The following is a 20366-nucleotide window of genomic DNA, read 5'->3' as shown; positions in this document are numbered from 1 at the left end:
CTAGTTATGCCTCTCATCGTAATAAGGAACTACAAAGAGCACAGATGTACCACTCCAGTGAAATTGAGAATAACAAAGTTTAAACAGAGGTGGATCGCTTTATGGAAGAAGAATTATATTTAAAAGATTGCAATAAGGGATTGGAAATGGGAACAGATTGATTAAAGGAATCAGTTCACCTTAAAAAATTCAATGTTTCAGATGATGACAATCTGAAGATGGGTCAGGAATTCAGGATCCGATCTGAAGTAAATGAAACACAAACTCCCAGGAAATGCTAAAAGCATCGTACTGGATCAACCCTTACGCAGACATTTATTTACATGTTATGGGGGTGTCTATTGGTCTAATATTACATGTTTATCACTGTTATTGGCGATTTTCAGTTTGAATATTCTAAATGTAAATTAGTTATTGCTTGTTGCCATAAAATGCTGAGTATTGGCATAGTATAAGCAAACAACTATGTATGATTGTTCTATGATCTTGAAATTCAGTATTTCCAAATATGGCAAATATCGAAATTCAGCTAATTCTTTATATATATTGCGCGTTTACAAGAACAATGGGGAAATATGTCAATCATCTTCAAACACATTCAATCTGTTACAGGTGGTAATATTTTTAAACTGCCACATATTATTCCCCAAAGACCTATCAGCACAAGCCAATCACACTACATTCTCCTGCAAGCAACTTCTATTACCATTACTGTTATTGCTTACAAATACAAGAATAACTAGTTCTTTTTGTTTGTATCAAGAAGGAACTTGTCCTTATACTAATTAAGCTTTCATGATTAATATATTTATTTCTGTATTTCAGAAATCAATAAATACACAGAAAACAAAACCGGTTTTCATCTTTAACAAATACGAGCAACAAGTAACCCATGACATATCATCTGAATGCAACAAATATAATGAAGATGTTTTCAGCGGACTATAGCAAATAGTAAGTCAATGGACAAGATTTTGCTTGCATTGATTACATTAGAAGATATACAAATTTTTTTCCTATTCCTATAATAATAAGCCATGAATAAATACAGTATGGTGGAAATTACCATGTATAATTACATTACAATTTTAATTTTAAGTTTCAACAGTCAGGTAACAAAGGAAGTCTGGAAACAGTGGTACCTGATGTCCTACTGACATCCACATCCTCCAAAGAGTTTTCATGTCTTTCCTCCATGTTCATATCTGAAATATTGCTCTCCTTAGAACTAGCATGTAGTGGTAGGACTCGAAGTCTTGAGTTTGTCTCTGTTCCTGCCTTTTCTGCTGTTAATTTGTAATCATTTACGAGCTTCATTTGAAGAGCTATAATTTCAGAACACCTTGGAAGAAGCTCCACAGGCTGCCCCTTGGGGATCACAATATCTTCAATGGCTAGTCTGACCTCCTGATAAACAAGAATAAATTAGAAACCTACTTATCTGGAGAAGAATTGATTGTACATCATCATATCATAGACTCTATTTCTAGAAGAATAATTTAAATTCACAATATATTCCAAAACAAAATATAAAATCATGTTACAGTTTGTCATTAAAATTTTGTCTTTCTCATCATATAAGGCACAATAAGTTGTGGTGATAGTAAGATTATTGATGCTTGTGGTATGACTAGCATAGAGTTGATGGATTGATTGATTGAACAGGAGGGTCTGTTGATGTTGGATATGGAATCAGTTTAAGTATTGATGTCTTCAGAGTTCTTGTCTGCCATCTTTGCAGTCTATTTCTTTGCTGATGGTTCCTAAGGTGCTGCAAATTGACATTTGACTTTGCTTGATGATATTTGTTGTGCTTTCCACGAAGAGAATGTTTTTTTGTGATTCCTTAGTTGGAGAAGGTTGCTGCACTTCCTGTGCAAGAACCTGTTGTCCATTCTTTGTTGGTAGCACAGAAATCAGAGTGGTGGGAAGCATAACTAATAATTTGCAAGGTTGCTCTTATAGGGGTGCAGAAGGGCAACTATGCAGTAGTTATCCATATTCATAAATGCAATGAAATTTAAAAGAAATACTTGCATTGTCAATGTTGATTATATATATATATATATATATTCTTCTAATTTTAAGATTTATTTCCACTAGTAACAGCTTATCTAGTTAGAGATTTACACAGATGTGAACATATGTCTCTATCTATAATGTCCCCTTCTTAGTCAGCATCAGCCAATCAGGGTTACTCCATCACCAAGTCCTCGTAAACAACAGGATGGACAGAGAACCCATGTTGAGTTGATTCTTTCAGGGTTCAGACAACGTAATTGAATGGATCAGGAGGTATCAGAGCATTATTTTATGATATTGCAAAAAGGTTGTTATATTTAACTTAAATAACGGACATTAAAAGTGAACTTTATGATACAAGTCACCTAATATCTTAGAGAGAGAGTATGGATGCCTTAGGAGAGAGATAGTGGAGTTCACTGCATTTTGAGGTTATTTGTAATATTGCAAATGATATTAAAAGGTGACTCTAAAAGCTAGATTTATAAAGTTATGAAAATGACTTTATTTCCTTGGAAACCACTCCAAGTGGAGTTGGAAATAATAATAAAATAGTGACTTAAAGTGGGTGCCCTTTGAGGAAAAAGAAAAGATAATACAAGACATTAGAAATTAAATAAAACTCTAATTAAAATCATAAGGTGGCACTTGGGAAAGAAACCCTAATTAGGGCATAGGGTTTTGAAGTTTGATAAAAACGAAACTTGGAAATCATTTTGCCATGTTATGTTGGATATCATTTCACTCTTGCCCCCTGAGAGGAGCTTAACTGAACTCTAGAGTTTGGAGCACCTTGTGGAGACAAAAAACTACACAAGTCATCACAACTGCAGTTGTGGAAGATCACCTCTAGGCGTGTAGGGAGATTCTACTTCAGGAATCTCATTTGTGCATCAAAGGAAAATCAGTTTTGAAGCGTATTTGCTGGTTGTGCCTGAGTGAGATGCCTTCTTGCTAGGACGATCCCCTGTTGGGCATATATGGAGCAAGGCAAAGCCATTACCCTCACGGTTTTGTGTTAGTTGTATTAGATTTTCATCAGCGATTAAGCTAGAAGCAGTTTTTTGTCTGAGTTTCCAAGTTTTTGGAGATTTTGAATCAGAATTCTGAGTGAGGTGCTTGCTTGTGAGGCCAACCTCTCTTGGACAGCTTTGGAGCCTAAGGAAAGCACAAAAATTTCAATTTAGTGTTGTTACCGGTCAGTTTCATCATCTATAGTGGAAAGGGCAGTTTTCATTGCTCGATTCAAGGGATTTAAGGGGTTTGTGGAGTGATTTTCTGAATCAGATGCCTACTTGTCTAGCCAACCCCTTCTAAGCCATATTTGGGGCTAGAGAGAATATTTTAATACTATCCAGCCTTTAGGTTGCAAGGCTCTATCATTGACAGCAGTTTATATAAGTATTTCACCATATTTCAGAGGGTTGGGGTGATTACAAAAGCAAAAATCAGAAGCAGATCAGTCTGAACCAGCTAGGAGGGTTTCCTAAGGACAAACACTCAATTATTGAAGACAAACTTCTACATCTAGAGCGCCTTGAGAAGAATTAACAATTGGAAATAGTATGAAGTGGAAAGGACAAATTTGCAGCTGCTGCAACTCACTTTCTGAGTGACCTATGTGACTGCTACCTTCAGAATCAGATCTGCAAAAAACTCTTCCAGTCCATTCTTCTTCTCTTATTTGCCTTGTAAAGGGTAATGTTTCATACCCTAACTTAGAATTATCAACGGGTATGTCCCCTTCCAGTTGTACTTTCGAAGTCTAAGCAATTAAGATTAAATCATCAGTAGTTTCAATCTGATTTCTATATCAGCCCTGAAACTCTGTAATCAGACCTATGATAGCAATAAATTAGTTTATCTAAGGTTGAGTTATCATATCTCTTGATTGCAAAATAGAAGTATTTGTTACTATTGTTGTTTATACATTGAAAAAACTCTCAAAACATCATACAATCACACAAAATCAGTGCATCAGTTCCAAACCAGAATTCAGAGGTAGCTCATAGTGCCCCACACCAAGGTGGGCCATTACACTATCATTTAGTATATACTATATAGCTTAACTATAACATAACATAGATTCCAAGAGTGTTATCAATCACCCTGGATGATAAATAATTCCAAAATTCCAATAAAAGAGCAAATAATGGTATCCAAAATTCCAATAAAAGAGCAAATAATGGTATCCAAAATTCCAGTACAAGAGCAAATAATGGTATCTAAATTTGGAGCGACCATGGAAATCTTTTTCCTTGGATTAAAACTTGAAAGTCCAATTTTTAATGAGCAGTCTACACCATAAACCAAGAACCCCTGGATGATAAAATTTCCCTATCTTCTATTTTGCAAAGAGGATAGTCAAACAACCTTCTCGGGTCCAACCATGGATGTCCTTTAATTTATTTACTATCCATTGTCATATAGTTTTTGGACAGTCAGACATCTCTGAATAGACAGATCAGCATCATCTACTTCAGCTTCCAGATATAATGTTCAGCATTTCCACTACAAGTCAGATCTATGGTGACAAACATTTTTGTTCCTATGATTTATACATTGTAGAATAAGCATCACCTGATAATATCACCTCCCAAATCCCTCCAGGTCTTCTTGACGTGGATAATGAGTTCACCAGATTTCAGCAGGGTTCCCACCCCCAGCTTTCACTCTTTGTTATTACTACCTTTGTCCCCATTCATAGTGACATAGCATGTTTTGTTGGAGCACAATTTATTACAATTGATAATTCCAAACTCCTAATTTTATGCTCTCTCTGTACGTTCTCATTCTCTTCATAAACTTATCAGATTTATTCAGATTGTGTTCTGAGACTTTACAATCTTGTGTCCTGTTTATTCCAAAGTTTTTCTTCTCAAAATTTGATTAATATTTCTACACAATGTTAAGATGGGAGTAGCTTTACTAAGGACAAAGAATCATCTACACATGTAAACTGTAAAATCTCTAAATAGGGATAATAAAAAAGTAACAATATTTCCAAAACTAGGGCACAGAAAAGTTTGAAATTTTATTTGCATATAAGAAATTCTACAACAAACTCAGATTTATAATCAGATTACTGATCTGATTTTTATGGTAATAGAAACAAATTTGAGTAGTATTGGACAAAGATAAAGTACAAAAAATCCCTTTAATTCTGCCCAGAAATTTCAGAAATAAATCGAATTGATTCTCTTATTTTCTTCAGATAAAGATTATCAAAATATGCAGATTTAGATACAAATACGTCAGAAATTGTCTCCAAACCCTAGTTGTCCTCAGAAAAGACTTCAAACCCTACCTGACATTATCAAACTCCCAATAAACTAGTGCTAGGTCTGATAAATTTGTCCTTTCTGTTGCTGTCCTCAATGATGCTCTGAAGTATGAATATACCTTGCAGTGGTTCATCCAAATCTGAACCTGTAACTCTAAATTTCACCTCTAAATTGGCCTCCAAACTTGATAGACAATTGCAGACCTAACAAATGATGTGCTAGGGTTTCACAAACCAAAGCTCTTCCACCAAAACACACCCTTCTGACTAGTGGGAGCCCATAAGCCTCCCTGAAACCAGGGATACTAGAGGGTTTCAGACCTTAAGCCAAGATTGCAACAGCATAGATAACAAACCCATAACATCACACAATGATCTCTAAAAGATCACTAGAAGGTTATATAATAACTCCCAAAGAGATGAATCAATCTCAGCCCTTGATCACCACCACTTAATCCAAAGTTCCACATTAAAACCCTAAAAATGAGTCAATAGGCTCCTAGAAAACCCACACCCCCCTAGGCCTTTTTGTCACATGATATATAAAATCACTTAAAGTACATAAAAGGGGGACAACTTAAATCTTTTGGCTAAGAGTCACTTCATTTGCATAGAAAGACGTGCCCACAACTTAGAATAGAAAAGAATAAAAACCTAAGACTCCACACTCACCCAATAATACTCTTAAGTCATCTTCCTCTTGGGTAAAACAAGGACAGGACAAACAATGCACTACTAAGCCTCATGGATTGAGTTAGGGACATCATAGTTCTCCCCAACCAAAGAATGCTTGTCCTCAAGCATTTGTAGACTAGGATGCTTAGTTATATCCTCTCCTTCCCATGTTGCATCCTTAAAAGATTCATCTCCCGTAGTTGTATGCTAACCAAGATTTTGATACCATGGTGGTTCTTGGGAGGTGGTAGATTGATTTTTGTGTTTAGCTACTAGAACAAGCATTGTCAATCTTTTGTCAAACTATAAGGCATCTTCATCTCTTTTATCAAGTTCTGCAAAATATTTCTTCCACAATTCTTGGTGGGCAATCAAGTTCTTGTTCACCTCACTAAGGAATTCATCGTCCTTGGTGCATTTGTCAAGCTTGGCTTGCAATTTCTGTACTTTCATATTTGTAGTATTCTCTATAGCTTTAGAAATGGTAGCATCCCTCCACTACTTGGCCTCAACAAGTAATGGATCATGACACTGACATTGATTCTCTGATTGGCTTGTCAAAAGCTTATTTTACTCATCAGCTATCACTTCCATTTTGCTCTCATGGATGAATACTTTGGACTGGTTGATAGCTATACTTTGCCTCTTTAACTTATTTGACTCTGCATCCACATACATCTTTGCTACAATGAGACGCAAATGCTTCATTGTTAGTGCAATCTCAATTTCTCTTAGTTTATTACACCATTCCTGTTCCATAAGAGACTTCTCAAACACATTAGAATTTGAATGAGCCCACCCAGGAAGAGGCATTATGCTGCTTGTGGTGTTCCCTAGGTGTCTATCAAATTGTCCATTCAAAACAATCTGATGATTAAGAATAGCACTTGACATGCTGGATGGTATGCCATTTTCATTTATTGCACTTTCTAAATCAGAATCATTCTTTTGAATATTCGCACCTGTGCAAGCCATTGAATCAATTGCAACAGAAGGGATATTTCCCATGGGAAAGTCTTTACATTCTGCACAATCAAACATTAAGTTTTCTAGTTTTTGACCAAGTTCTTCAATTTCATTATTGACAAAACCCATTTAAAAATGAGATGGTGAAACATTTCCAACACACTGATTTATTTGGCAAGTGAAATTATCCTGATCTTTGACATTGGCACTCTCTGTTATACAACTACATTCTTGACAATTTACTCCAATTTTCTTTAGGAAGGTGTTGACGTGTCTAAAGTCGCATCGCTGCAGACTCCATCCGGCCAACACAGAATAGAATGTACTCGCTGAGTATCCTATTCTCTCTTGAGATAAGGAAATCCCTAATGCTGTTTTTTGTTTGATCAAAGGGGACGACCTCAAGGTTTTGATTGTCAGGTCTTGACTGCGGGATTACTCAGTGGTCGATGTGATTTGCTGGGAGAACAAGGGGACTTACGATTTGCAACAAGCTGGTCTACTGTGATTCTCAAACTACGAAATAAAATCAAAAGGGAAGGGATAGGAGATCTAAAACTAACAACACGGGTATGCGGGTAGACAGGTTCAACATAACCAATTCCTGCTTGGCCAGAATAGCTCACAACCTTACCGGAACGGTGCAATCTTCTAGGGGACTTGGAAGATTTTCAGACTGCAAACGCACAGCTAAGCACCCAATTCTGGTGCAGCTCAGACGGACACCTGCAATTGAACTAAGCACAATCGAAGGCTCAGGTTAACCATACGAAAGGATACACAATCAGTATATCCTCAATGGTATGAGCCTGAATCTATCAAATACCTGCACACCCAAAACAGAAAGATCTATCTAAAATGCTGAAAGAAACCATGCAAACAGGATGAAAACAAGACAATAAACACCAAATCAATGTTTATATATTGATTTCAGCTCCCTATTACAACAATTTCTGCAACATCTCTATGCTACTGCTAAGATCTAACCTATTCTACCTTCTAAAATCTAACTACAAAATTATAACCAACTGTTTGACTATCTAACAAAAATCTCTAACCATCTAACCCTTTACAAAAGAAAGGCCTTTGCCTTTTATAGATTTTACAATACGAACCAAAGGCTAGGATTAACTACATCAAAGGGTCCTGATCTTCCTTCTAGAAACTAGCAGCCCTAACCCATGCCCATTAAATTCTCACTCATCCATTCAACCACAATTTCAACTACCTGCCACTATTTGGCTTCAATTTGAGTCTATGCGGTAGTTGGACATAATTGTCCACAACTGACTTGTTTCCCCTTTCTTTCAAAATATCTGAGTGGGACCTACAAGCAGTTTTACAATAAAACAATTTCAGCTTTTTAGAAATTGAATTCCTCGAATTAAATCCAGCTGTGTGCTTTTTCTCGAGAAGGCATAAACTTGCAGCATTCAGAGTGTTCTTTGGTCTTTGGTCCCAGTGGTGGACTTCATCTTTGTTCAGCGGCACGGTTCCCAATGTTTGGTTGCTCTCGCGCTCCTGCAGCGCATTCCCACATCTTTTTTCTTTTCCAGTCTTCAGCGCCTAGCCTTGATTGCGATCCTTCTTCGATTTGCGCTTCAGGTCTTTCTCCTGGTTCTCTAATGACGTCCTGCGACCTGCGAACGATCAATTTCATTTCAATAAATCAATTTGAAAAATTAATTAATTTAATTTAGCAAATATTAAAATTTAACGCCTGGAAGATGGTTTGAAAATTTCCCAAGTTTAACGCTTTTACTCCTTCCGCGAATTTAGTTGTTCCTGGCAATTTTGAGCAAGAGGGGCGTTTGAAAAGTTTAAAAAACTTTGACATTTTCACCCCTTAATGGTGAATTTCGGGATTTTGGGCACTTTTGCAAACTTCGGGATTTTGGAGTGTTTTGCCAACTTTCACTTTTTCACATTTTCACTTAAAGGTCCAAATTTCGGCCCTTTCAGACATTTTGCCAACTTTACCTTTTTAGCCTTTTGCCAATTTCGGACCTTTTAGTCACTTTGAAAATTTCGGACCTTTTTGGCCTTTTGCCAATTTCGGACCTTTGGGTCACTTTGTCAATTTCGGACCTTTTAGGCCTTTTGCCAATTTCGGACCTTTGGGTCACTTTGTCAATTTCGGACCTTTTAGGCCTTTTGCCAATTTCGGACCTTTTAGGCCTTTTGCCAATTTCGGACCTTTGGGTCACTTTGTCAATTTCGGACCTTTTAGGCCTTTTGCCAATTTCAGACCTTTTAGGTGTTTTGCCAATTTCGGACTTTTTAGGCCTTTTGCCAATTTCGGACTTTTTAGGCCTTTTGCCAATTTCGGACCTTTGGGTCACTTTGTCAATTTCGGACCTTTTAGGCCTTTTGCTAATTTCGAACCCTTTTGGCCTTTTGCCAATTTCGGACCTTTTAAACCTTTTGCCAATTTCGAACCTTTTAGTTAGTCACTTTGAAAATTTCGGACCTTTTTGGCCTTTTGCCAATTTCGGACCTTTGGGTCACTTTGTCAATTTCGGACCTTTTAGGCCTTTTGCCAATTTCGGACCCTTTTGGCCTTTTGCCAATTTCGGACCTTTGGGTCACTTTGTCAATTTCAGACCTTTTAGGCCTTTTGCCAATTTCCCATTACTGGCGAATTTCACAAGACTTGCTCTTATTTCTCCCGCACAGGCAGACAAAATTTAGCGGGGGGGCGGTCCCCTATCAACTGACGGGGTGTGTGTGCAATACGCACAACAGAAGGTCATCCTTATCATTTGAAGTAATCTGCACATAAGATTTTGTAAATCTCAATTTGTGAAACTGCTTAACTCCACCTTTCATTCCACTCCCCTGTTCAGAACCCAAACTGCCAAAAGTTTGTTCAAAAAGACACTTACAATCTGTTCTCTCTGAATTTTCCAAATGGGTTTTCCAAGGTATCTGCATATTTGACTAGTGTATTCTTAGAATAAACTTCTGTAGCTAAACCAGAAATCTGACCATTTGAAATTAATGTATTCTTTTCTGAGGTGCAAGATGTCATTTTCTTTTCATAACATACTTGCTTGACCCATGTGATTGTCTTATAAGTGCTTGTGAATGTTGTTTTAAAGTCCCTTACAAGATTTGTAACTGAACTGAAATAAGATATTTTATGTAAGGTATTTGTAACCGACTGCCCAAATCAAATCATGCGAGTCCTTCCTCCCTCACCGTTGGACTGCTGATAATGTGAAGTTACAAAAAAAATGGTTGAAGGTGCTCCAGAATAGCAATTTGCCAGTTCTCTATAATCAAAAGAATGAAATTCACGATTCTCATCTAAAGAAGGGTGCTGAAGTTGCTTCTCTAGATAGCAAACTTTCTTGCTCAAGTGAGATTGTTCTAGATGAAGTTTTTCAGATTTTTGAGGGCTCAGTTCAGCAGCATTATCAAGTATTGTTGAAAGTCACTTAAATTATAAGTTCCCCAGCTTGTTGGAGAAGCTACATTATGAGGTGATAATTAAATGAGGGGCCAAAAAGCTCTATTATTTATTTATTCATATTTGATTATTGAGAGGAACGTCAAAGTCTTTGGTGATTTATTTATATGAAGACTTTAGTTGAAATATTTATCAATATTGGAGGTGGCTAAGTGTTTGGACACGTGAAACATTATAAACCTAAGCTAAACGTATGGTGCCTCGGGTCAATTTATTAATGAAGGTGGAAATATTAATATTGGACGACAGTTTTATAAAGGCTAAGTTAAATTTATATGACTTAAGTGGCTTATGGAAGGCGATATAAATTATTATTGTGCCTTTGTGAAAACATATCAATGCCCAACTTTTTTATTTTAAGTGGAGCAATTATATTAGCATGGAAATATTAATATTTTAGGGTGCAAGCTGATGGAAGGGAAAGTGAATATAAAAGGGGAAATCACGAAAATTGGGGAGGATTATGATATTCAGTTGATTAATGTAATATATATCAACCCTAGGATGCAACCCCTAGAGGATTTCGGTGATTTGGATGGCAAACCAGATCATCTTTGGGTGGAATTCATCTCAGAATCCACAATGGTACCTAAATTTCCAGAATTGAAAGGTTTGAAGTCATAATTTTGGCAGAATATCAGGGGAACCCAATACACAGAGGCGCATTTCATTGTTGGCCTTTCCACTGTTGAAACGCATAAGGACTATGACCAGAGGTGCCATTAGGGAGAGATAAGGAAGGAACGTCTAGCACAACTATTTTATAGCAAGAACGGTGCATGAGCTAGAGGCATCCTTAAGGATAGCGACTTCCAACGCTACCCTAGAGATATTGTTTTCCTGAGGCAAAACGTGATTCACTTCCTTGTGGGAATTGGTTCTTGGAGCTATTGTTTGGGTTTGAGCTAAGGAACCAGTACATGGCCTTCCTTCCAAGACAGAGCTTTTCAAGAATTAAAAGTGTGACTCTAGAAAAGAAGTGAAGGACTTGACTTTGGCAGTGCATGTGCAAGATGGTGACATTAATCATATTCAGGCCGTGAGTTGTTACTGTTGTTAGACTCCTGTTTATTTGTTGTTACTTGTAATAGTTAATTTCCAGTGTATTGTGATAAGCTTGTAATGTGAGAATATTCAGAAATCCTACTATTGTTTATCCATTGTGGTTATAAACTCAATGAATAGTTTATGATTAAAGATTACTATCATTTATATGCTACGTAACCCGGGGACGCATCCCTGAGCTAAAATCCCCCGTCCCCATACTAGGGACTTGGGGACGGCTAGGGGACGTTCCCCCGCCATCCCCAAAATTGCAAAATCTATGGGAAACATCCCAGAAACTTGGGAACGACGGTAATTCTCAAAGGGGATGTCCCCCTATCCCCTGGATGATTGGGGACGCCTATGACATCCCCTAACCATCCCGGGGACAACTAGCTATCCCCCTTTTCCTAGCACATTTAAAAAAAAGAAGCTAAAATGAAAAACAAAAAAAACATTTTTTTATTTCTTTTTGTGGTCCTGTTGACGTGTATTTTGTACACTATCAAACACAAAATAAAATACCCAAGGGTACCTTATCCTCTCTTGAATAAAGCCTCTGATTGCTGAAGATGACGCGAAAAAGGATCAATCAGGATGACTCCAAGGTTCTTCGATGTAGGGTCTCTACGTGTGGATAAGCACCAGTGGTCGTTGTGAATGCTGTTTCATCAAGGGGCCTTACGTTTCCGAATTGTAGGAACAGAATTTCCTAAAACTAACAAGTTCTCAAAAAGATCAAAAGGTAGAGTTTGCAAGAGATGAATTCTAACCTAATCCTAAGAATGACTCGATGTAGGCTAGACTTGGTAAAATTCTACCAATTTCAGTATTGCCAAGGAATTACAACTTTACTGGAATTGATGCGATCTTCTAAGGTGACTAATGATTTTTCAAATCATCAAGAATTATAGACACTACCATGAAGGTACATATCAATAGTTCAATAATGATTGAAGGTTCAAGCAATCCAAATATCTCCAGTTGACCACACAAGGCGTTCTTACAATCAGTAAGAAGCTAGTGGTTTGGAACGTGAATCTCACCAAAGATCAAGCCCAACACTTAGTCCTTCAAACGTAAATACTACTTCGACTGAGAATGATTCAAGAAAGTAAACAACCATGAAAATAGCCACAAGAATTGCAATAAAACACCATAACTTCAATATTTTATTGATCTCAAAGCCAAAATAGACAACAATTGCTTGAAATTCTTACTTCAATGCTCAATCTTGCTACAAAATAACTTTCTTCTCTCTAAATTCTAATATCTCCTCTAATATCTAGTCTCTAACTACAAAATGAAAAAGAGTGAGGGTATATATAGCATCCTCAATTACAATGAACGGCCCAGATCAAAAGAAGATCAATGGCTGAGATTTTGACACCTAAACCCTAATTAGGGTTTGTTACAAAAAGTCCCCTTTTTATTGAACAATATTAAATGCATAGCCAAATATTTAATTGGCACAAAAATCTAGGAAACATAGACCAATGATAATTAAGGTGCCACATCATCTACAACAACCTCTCTTCTAGAACCTTATTTCCTTTCCAATGCTCTTTCTTAGCATATGCAATGAATCTGGACACAATTCCTTCAATCTCAGCAATAGGAATCTCAGGAAGATTCCTCATTCGTTCCTCCAAGTGGATAACCTGATCAAAGGCCTTGAGAAGAGCCGCATCCCATCCAGGTTCGAGCTCCTTGATTTTCTCAATCAGGAGCATAGTAGCAAACATTTGATCCCTTTGCTCATCTGTGATAACATTCTCATCTTTGCAAAAGATGACCTTGACCTTTTCTTCCAACTCTTGAAGATCCACATCTGTCTCAACTTCAATCCTCCTGCCAAGAATAGTACTTAACACCCCAAACACCTTGTCCTGAATTGGATGGATGACTTCTTCAACTTGATTGCATTTGGTGCTGATGTCTTCGAAAAGAACTTCCTTCATCTAGAGTAGAGTTGACCACTGGAGTAAATTATGAGCTCCTCCATCCATTATCCTTTCTTGTGCTAGGATCTTCCTTGGTGTTTGCCTGATTACTTGTAGAACAGGAATGATAACATCTCTAGTGTAGGCAAAGGCGGCTACTGTTATCATTAGGTTGTGGATGATCTCAAGGACCTGGATAGCTCGATGGATTGTCTGCATCATTCTTGTTGCAAATTCAACGGCAACTGTGTGGGATTTGTCAATCCAAGAGCTCATAAGCTGAACCAAGCTCTTGACTCTTTCTGCCTCGCCAACTGATTCAAGGGGAAGTGCTTGCATGGGAGACACTGCTGGATCCTGGCGTCCCAAGGGCTGATTGAGATGGCTAAAGTAGCCTCTCCAAGCACCGACCTCTCGCTCAAGCTTTCTATTCTTTTCCATTTCTTCCTTAAGCTTGTCTTTAAGTGCCTCAAATGAATCGGTTGCCTCATCCAGTGTCTGCTCAGCGGTGAGTGGACCAAGTTCAAATGTTTCTACATCATACTCTTCTGCAAGGATTTCACCTTCATACTTGTCCACTGCTGGTGTAGCTATCTGCAACTTCCTAGACCCTGTCTCATCTCTGATCATCTTGGACATCTTGGTGGCCTTCTTCTTCTCTGTTACTTCCTGAGAATTTCCTACAAGACTCTCTAAGTCAATCACATTATCTTCATCCTCGATCACAATCACCCTTGTTAGTCTCTCCTTCAACCAATCTGGAATGGCAGATCTTGTCTCTCTAACTTGTATCTCTTTAGGCAATGGTTCTTCTTCTCGGAGAGGAGATGTCACTTCATCATCATTCTTGTCTTCATGTAGCTCATTGACTTGGGGAGATTGACTTGATGAACGTTGAGATGCCTGCCCTTCTTCGTGTTTATCATTCTGTACCATTGATTCCAAAGATTCCTCGACTTCAGGTACCCTCTTCTCTTGTCCTACAACCTGACTCGTCCTTTTTTCATGTCGAGAAGATGTACCGGATGAGCAATCTCGATTGGCCTCTTGCTTCTTCTTGGAGGGTTCCCTTTTCTCAGGTCTTTCTTTCCTCTTCGCGCCTCTAGGATGAGGATTGCCTTCACTTGCGCTTCTGGGATGAGGATTGCCTTCACTTGCGCTTCTAGGATGAGGATTGCCTTCACTTGCGCTTGCTCCTCCTTCTCTTGGCCTTTCCTCCAAAGTAAAAGTCATTGGTATGTTCTGTTCTCTCAACCTTTGATGTTGTACATCTACCCATCTGCGAGTACATGACAAAACTGGAGCCATCAAAGCTTTTAAGTCCAAAACCTCAGGCTCGTTCCAATCTATCCTCACTGCTTTGTCTTCTCAGTCATAAGATGATTGGAGATGTCTGCCACTGTCCTGAGCTTGATCGGCCACTCTGTAAACTTTGCATCTCCTGATGAAATCTAAAGGCAATCTGGAATGCATCTTTCTTTTTACTTCTAGATCACTTGAGAGATTCATCCAAAAGTCCTCTACCTGACATTCATGCCTGTACTTTCTACCAACTGTCTCTTCTATATACCCATAAGGATCAAAATTCTCTCTCAAGGCAAAGAATGAAAATGAACATAAGGCCAACTCCCTTTCTACATCATCCAAGGCTAGAGCATTAGGACATACCTCAACTGAATTCCCTAGTATGATAGGCACAGGAATTCCATTTCCATGCCTGTGTCTGAATGCCTTCGCATAAGCCGCCAACTGCCTAGTCACCTCAAGTAGCACTATCCTGTCTGTCGGATATCTCGGCAACATATAGGGAGGTGAAGGACACCCATGAACTCTAATATATGTAAACTTTTGGAATTGGATGAACCAAGCACCATACCTCTTTACAAGCTCTTGTGCATCTTGAGATAGCCGATTGTGAATCCCGCCTTGCAATATCCTGGTGATGTTCATCGTGAAGGTATCATTGACTAACTTGTAGTCACTTCCAGGTGGATGATGCAAATGAAGATAAGAGTCACAAACTCTGACTTCCCCGGGTCCTCTTCCGATCACTCCTCTGTGAGGTAGTCCTGCATATTCGAAACTCCTGATCAAGGCATGTATGATGTACGAGCTCATGTGGAATGACTTGGTAGGCTTTAGTCTCCTTAACTGCACGTCCAAGCAATGGCTAATAATTCTAGCCCAATGAATTGTTCCTTTTCCTTGAACTATTACCTGCATGAAGTAGAACATCCACTTCTCAAAATAAAAGGCTTGAGGAGGCCCTGTAACTCGATTGAGTAAAGTTATCAAATCTCTGTATTCCTCCTGGAAGTCGATCCTATGTGGTGTGTTGGGAATCTTGCTCAGGCGAGGACGACTTTTGAGTAACCAATTCTTATTGATGATGCTCAAGCAAGTGTCTGGATCATCTTCATACATGGACTTGGCTTCTTCTAAGCTTTTGTAAATCATATCTTTATGTTCTGGAAGATGGAGAGCCTCACTTATAGCCTCTTCTGAAAGGTAAGCCAAAGTGTTCCCTTCCTTGGACACGATTGATCTTGATTGTGGGTCATAATGGCGGGCACACTCGATCATCAGCTCATGGCACTGGACCGCCAGAGGGAAACCGGCCGCCTTGATGATGCCACTTTCAATTATTCTCTTTGCGACAGGTGATGGTTTTCCAATGTAAGGGACCTCTCGAAACTTCTTCACACTGAAGTTTCCCAAGTTGGTATCTCCAATGTTGCTCCACTTTGACACGATCTTGGTCTCCAATTCTTCATTCCTCTGATCTTCCTTCATGAGAGCTGGACGACTAGTGGATGTTCCTGCCTTTGGGGTCGCCATCTTGACACCTACACAACATTTCATAATGAGCAATATATTTTTCAACGTAGAAATATAGATTAGAAAGGAAGATTTAAGCTTTTAATTAGGAAACTTCATGATAAATTTTTGAGTTATCATTTCCTAATTAACTATGCAATTTCAAAAAACTTGAAGTTCAAAATTCAAAATTTCAACATTGGAACAAGGATGATCATGCCATACCTCCACTTGAGAATTAATTCTAAGAAATGATGCAAAAATAGGAGAATTTGCTAGGCAAAAGATAGATCGAAGTCCTCCCTTTAGCAAAATGTACTTCCTCTAGTCTTCACAAGCATCAATTCCACCACCTCTAGCCTCCAACAAAATTCGCTCCAACTAGACCAGTTTTCGCACTTCTTTCTTGCTCTTCCAAATCGCACTTGAAACAATGAGTGAATGATTTGAATAATGAAAACATGCCCCAAATATATAGAGCGCTCACCATTTCATTTTCCATAGGCCGACTTGGTAAAATAGAACCCAAAATAAACAAAAATTAATAAAAGAAGAAGGCCGACTTGACAAAATATTAAAATGATACCTTAAGCGCTATATCTTTTAATTTTAATTTAATAATAATTAATTTCAAATGCCTCAATTAATAAAAAAAACGATTTTCTAAAGCTCAAATTAATTATTAAATACCCATGCACCTTTATTAAATGCCAATTTAATTAAAATTTTAAAAATATTTTGAAGTTTTTAGCAAACTTGGCATCTAATGCGATTTGGAGGATATTAACGCCCAAGCATGGTAAAAAATAACGAATGTCAATAACCTCGCTCTGGTCCCTTGGAGAGGGACAGGAGCGCTCTTGCATTTTAAACCTTGCATTCCTTGCTTTCACGTTCAAAACCTCATCCTTGGCGTCCAAAATGGCCTTGTTATTTGGAAATTTGAGTTTAATTCACTTGATCTTTAGAAGGAGTGTGCCTTAGGACATTTTCGCCCTAGTCCCTTGGTGAGGGACAGGAGCGATTTTCTACTTTTGTCCTTGATCTTTATCTTTTAAATTGCCAATTCATGTTGTGGGGTAAGCAATGATCCCCATTGTTCATTCTATGCATGCTTAACTCGTTTCCTCAAGGCAAAATAGGCTCTCCCAAGATTTTCGCCCTAGTCCTCCAGTGAAGGACAGGAGCAATTTTTTGCATTTGAGCCTAGGATTGTCAATTTTTGGAAGCAATTCCTTGTTCACCATTTTTAAAAATGCACTTCTCATCTTGCACCACCTTGCCTTGACGTGATTTTGGAGGGAAATTGTTGATTTTATAAAAATCGCCCTAGTCCTTTAGTGAAGGACAAGAGCGTTCTTTAATTCATTGTACAAACTCTTGATCACATCAACCTCCAATTACCTTCAAAGCATAAAACATCATTCCCCACTCCTTCTTGAGTCTTGGAAACAAAAAATAGCACTTCAAAATGTTAGGCAAATAGGCATATGTGGGGATTTCGCCCTGGTCCCTTGGAGAGGGACAGGAGCGATTTTGCAAATTGTCATCGAAATTTGTGGTCCTTGCAACTCCATTCCACCCTAAAGCATTTTAAGTATCATTCCAAACTTGTACCTTAGCCTGGATTCGTCCCAATTTGGAGAAAAGAGATAGTCTCTTAGGTTTTTTCGCCCTGGTCCCCTGGAGAGGGACAGGAGCGATTTTGCATTCATGAGCTTACCTGTGCTTTGCTAGCCTTCGAAATTACCTTAAATGGACCAACCACGCCCTCTTTCATTCATTTCACACACGAAACTTGCCTTACCTTTGCAAGAAATTTGCCTTTTTAGAAAATCGCTCTGGTCCCTTGGAGAGGGACAGGAGCGATTATTGTCTTTTGGGTTGATTCCCTCCTTTGTGGTCCACTCAAGTTATATTCAACGGACAAAACATGCCTCCCTTGACCTCTTCAAATCGTAAAATCACTTTAATCTTGCAAGGATAATGCAAATTTTGAAATTCAAGCTCCGGTCCTTCAGTGAGGGACAGGAGCGAATTTTGCCCTCTAGGCCAAATCTTTTCGCTTTTCATCTCGAAATTCCTTTGCTAGGGAAGATATCATCCTGTTACAAGCTATGAACAAGAGTTCAAGTCCGAAAAAGGTCTTAAAAGGTGTGTATAAAGAAAAATCGCTCTGGTCCTTCAGGGAGGGACAAGGGCGAATTTATCTTTTTTAGACAAAAGCTCCATCATTTCATTGCCTTTAATTAAAAGCTTGGATGCTCTAACATGTGTAATTCATCTTTCACCATGCCCTTGACGTTTCAATTTGACCAATCAAGGCCAAGAATGACTCAAATAAGCCTTTTCGCCTTGGTCCTTCAGGGAGGGAGAGGAGCGAATTTATCTTAATCCTTCAAATTTCATCATTTTCAAACCTTCAAAATCCTTAAAATCATCAAGTCACGTCCAATTAGCTCCCCTGGAGACCCTGCACAAACAATTTTAAAAAAGTCAGAGACAAATATGCACTTAATAACATTTTCGCCTTGGTCCCTGGGAGAGGGACAGGAGCGATTTCACCTTTCTAAGCTAAAATATCCACAATTTAGGTCTTCAATCATTTCACAAGGCATAATTAGGTCATCTTCAAGGCCAGGAATCAGTTATCTTGAAAAAGTGGCATGGTCCTTCAGGGAGGGACAGGAGCACTTTCTCTATTTCAGGCATCATCTTGCCTCCAAAATTTGATCAAAATTTACCTAGGCAAAAATGTACAATTTTATCTTCAAAATGCTAACATTTAGACAAAATTTGAATTTTCCCAAAAGAACCCTGACTAGACCTAACCTGAGACATATCCGACTTCGTGACAGACTCACCCTACTTCAAAAATCTCAATCTTCGGGAGGATGCGTAATAACTTTCAAAATTTGACTGGACTTGGTTTGAAAATTTCCAAAAGAAACCCCTAAGGCTTAGCCCTAGCCCAGACAACTCACTCACTCAAAACCCTAGAAGCAGAGAGAAGAACAGGCAAAAACTCAGAGAACCTCCCTTAATAAAACAAGGAGTTAAACAACACTTACAAGAAGAGATCTTCATATTGAGAGAAAGTATCAAGTCCACAGTTACCCATGTGTGTGCATGTGAGTTAATTCCCCTCAACAAGACAATCATGATCCTCCAGGTTCCCCTGTGATAAGCTATGTAGTTTATCTGAACTCCAAAAGCATCCTGGATAGAGCCTCGCTGCCAGTTAGATGTCCATAGTCCCGACGAGGTTATCGCCGCAAGCTCACGAACATTGCTCCCTTGCCAGCCAGGCGTCAATAGCCCCGATGGAGTTATCCGTATATTCCCTTTAGCCAATTTAATATTTCTTTGTCAACTCATTTTCTTTTCTTTTGACTTTTCTCTTTCATTTTCTCATTTTTTTTTATTTTTTTTTTGATACTGCTTTTTGCTCCATCAATTCTTTTGGCTTGTAAGCAGTGAAGCTCACTAGGGTTTGAGGATTGCGGTGGTGCTGAAGCCAGATTTTAGATTTTTCACCGATCACAACTTTGCCTGAAAACCACAATGACTCGGAGATTATAAGTGTGAAAAGATATAATAACTGGAGGACAATAGTACCTGAGTTCAATAAGCTAATCTTGCTTCATTGCAAATATGGCCTGACTCAAAGTTTTATCAAAAGAAACCCCTTTGTATTTCCAAAAGACCTCATAATTGTCCAAATGCAAATAACAACCGAGTGAGAAGTCAGAGTGATACATGACAAAATCACCCAATTTCAAATGGATACCCCTCAGGACAAACAACCAACTTAAGACAAGACACCTAAACTAAGACCCGGAAAGCAAAGCGAAAGGCAAACAAAACAAACCAAACAAACGAAAAACGAAAGCAAACTAAACTAGCTATGTACAAGGGAGGGCCCTTTGCATCCTAAGACTGGAAATAATGTTTGAGATACCTCCCATTGACAGGCAATGGGACATCTTCTCCGGTTAAAGTCTTCAATCTGAATGCATTTTCTCCCAAAATCTCTGAAATTTGATAAGGGCCTTTCCAAAGCTTATCAAATTTATCATGATCTCCCCTTTTCTCGTGTGCTTTATCCCAGTATAAGACAAGATCTGAGATCCGGAATGCCTTG

At 38.4% G+C, this 20366-nt stretch overlaps 1 protein-coding gene across 4 annotated transcripts in view; it reads right to left on the bottom strand.

The window, feature by feature from the left end:
• Positions 1–845: 845 nt before the first annotated feature.
• LOC131065776 (protein SEEDLING PLASTID DEVELOPMENT 1) overlaps positions 846–20366 on the bottom strand; it is a 250327-nt gene continuing 230806 nt past the window's right edge. For all 4 annotated transcript variants that reach the window (XM_058000538.2, XM_058000447.2, XM_058000511.2 and 1 more), the window contains one exon: positions 846–1407. In XM_058000538.2, the coding sequence (XP_057856521.2) occupies positions 1102–1407 (306 nt within the window). In that variant the 3' untranslated portion in view covers positions 846–1101. The remainder of the gene's footprint in view (positions 1408–20366) is intronic.

This window comes from Cryptomeria japonica, chromosome 7 (assembly GCF_030272615.1).
Source record: "Cryptomeria japonica chromosome 7, Sugi_1.0, whole genome shotgun sequence".
In the NCBI taxonomy this organism is placed as follows: domain Eukaryota; kingdom Viridiplantae; phylum Streptophyta; class Pinopsida; order Cupressales; family Cupressaceae; genus Cryptomeria; species Cryptomeria japonica.
The sequence above is the reverse complement of the archived record's forward strand: the minus strand, read 5'-3'. Positions and strand labels throughout refer to the sequence as shown.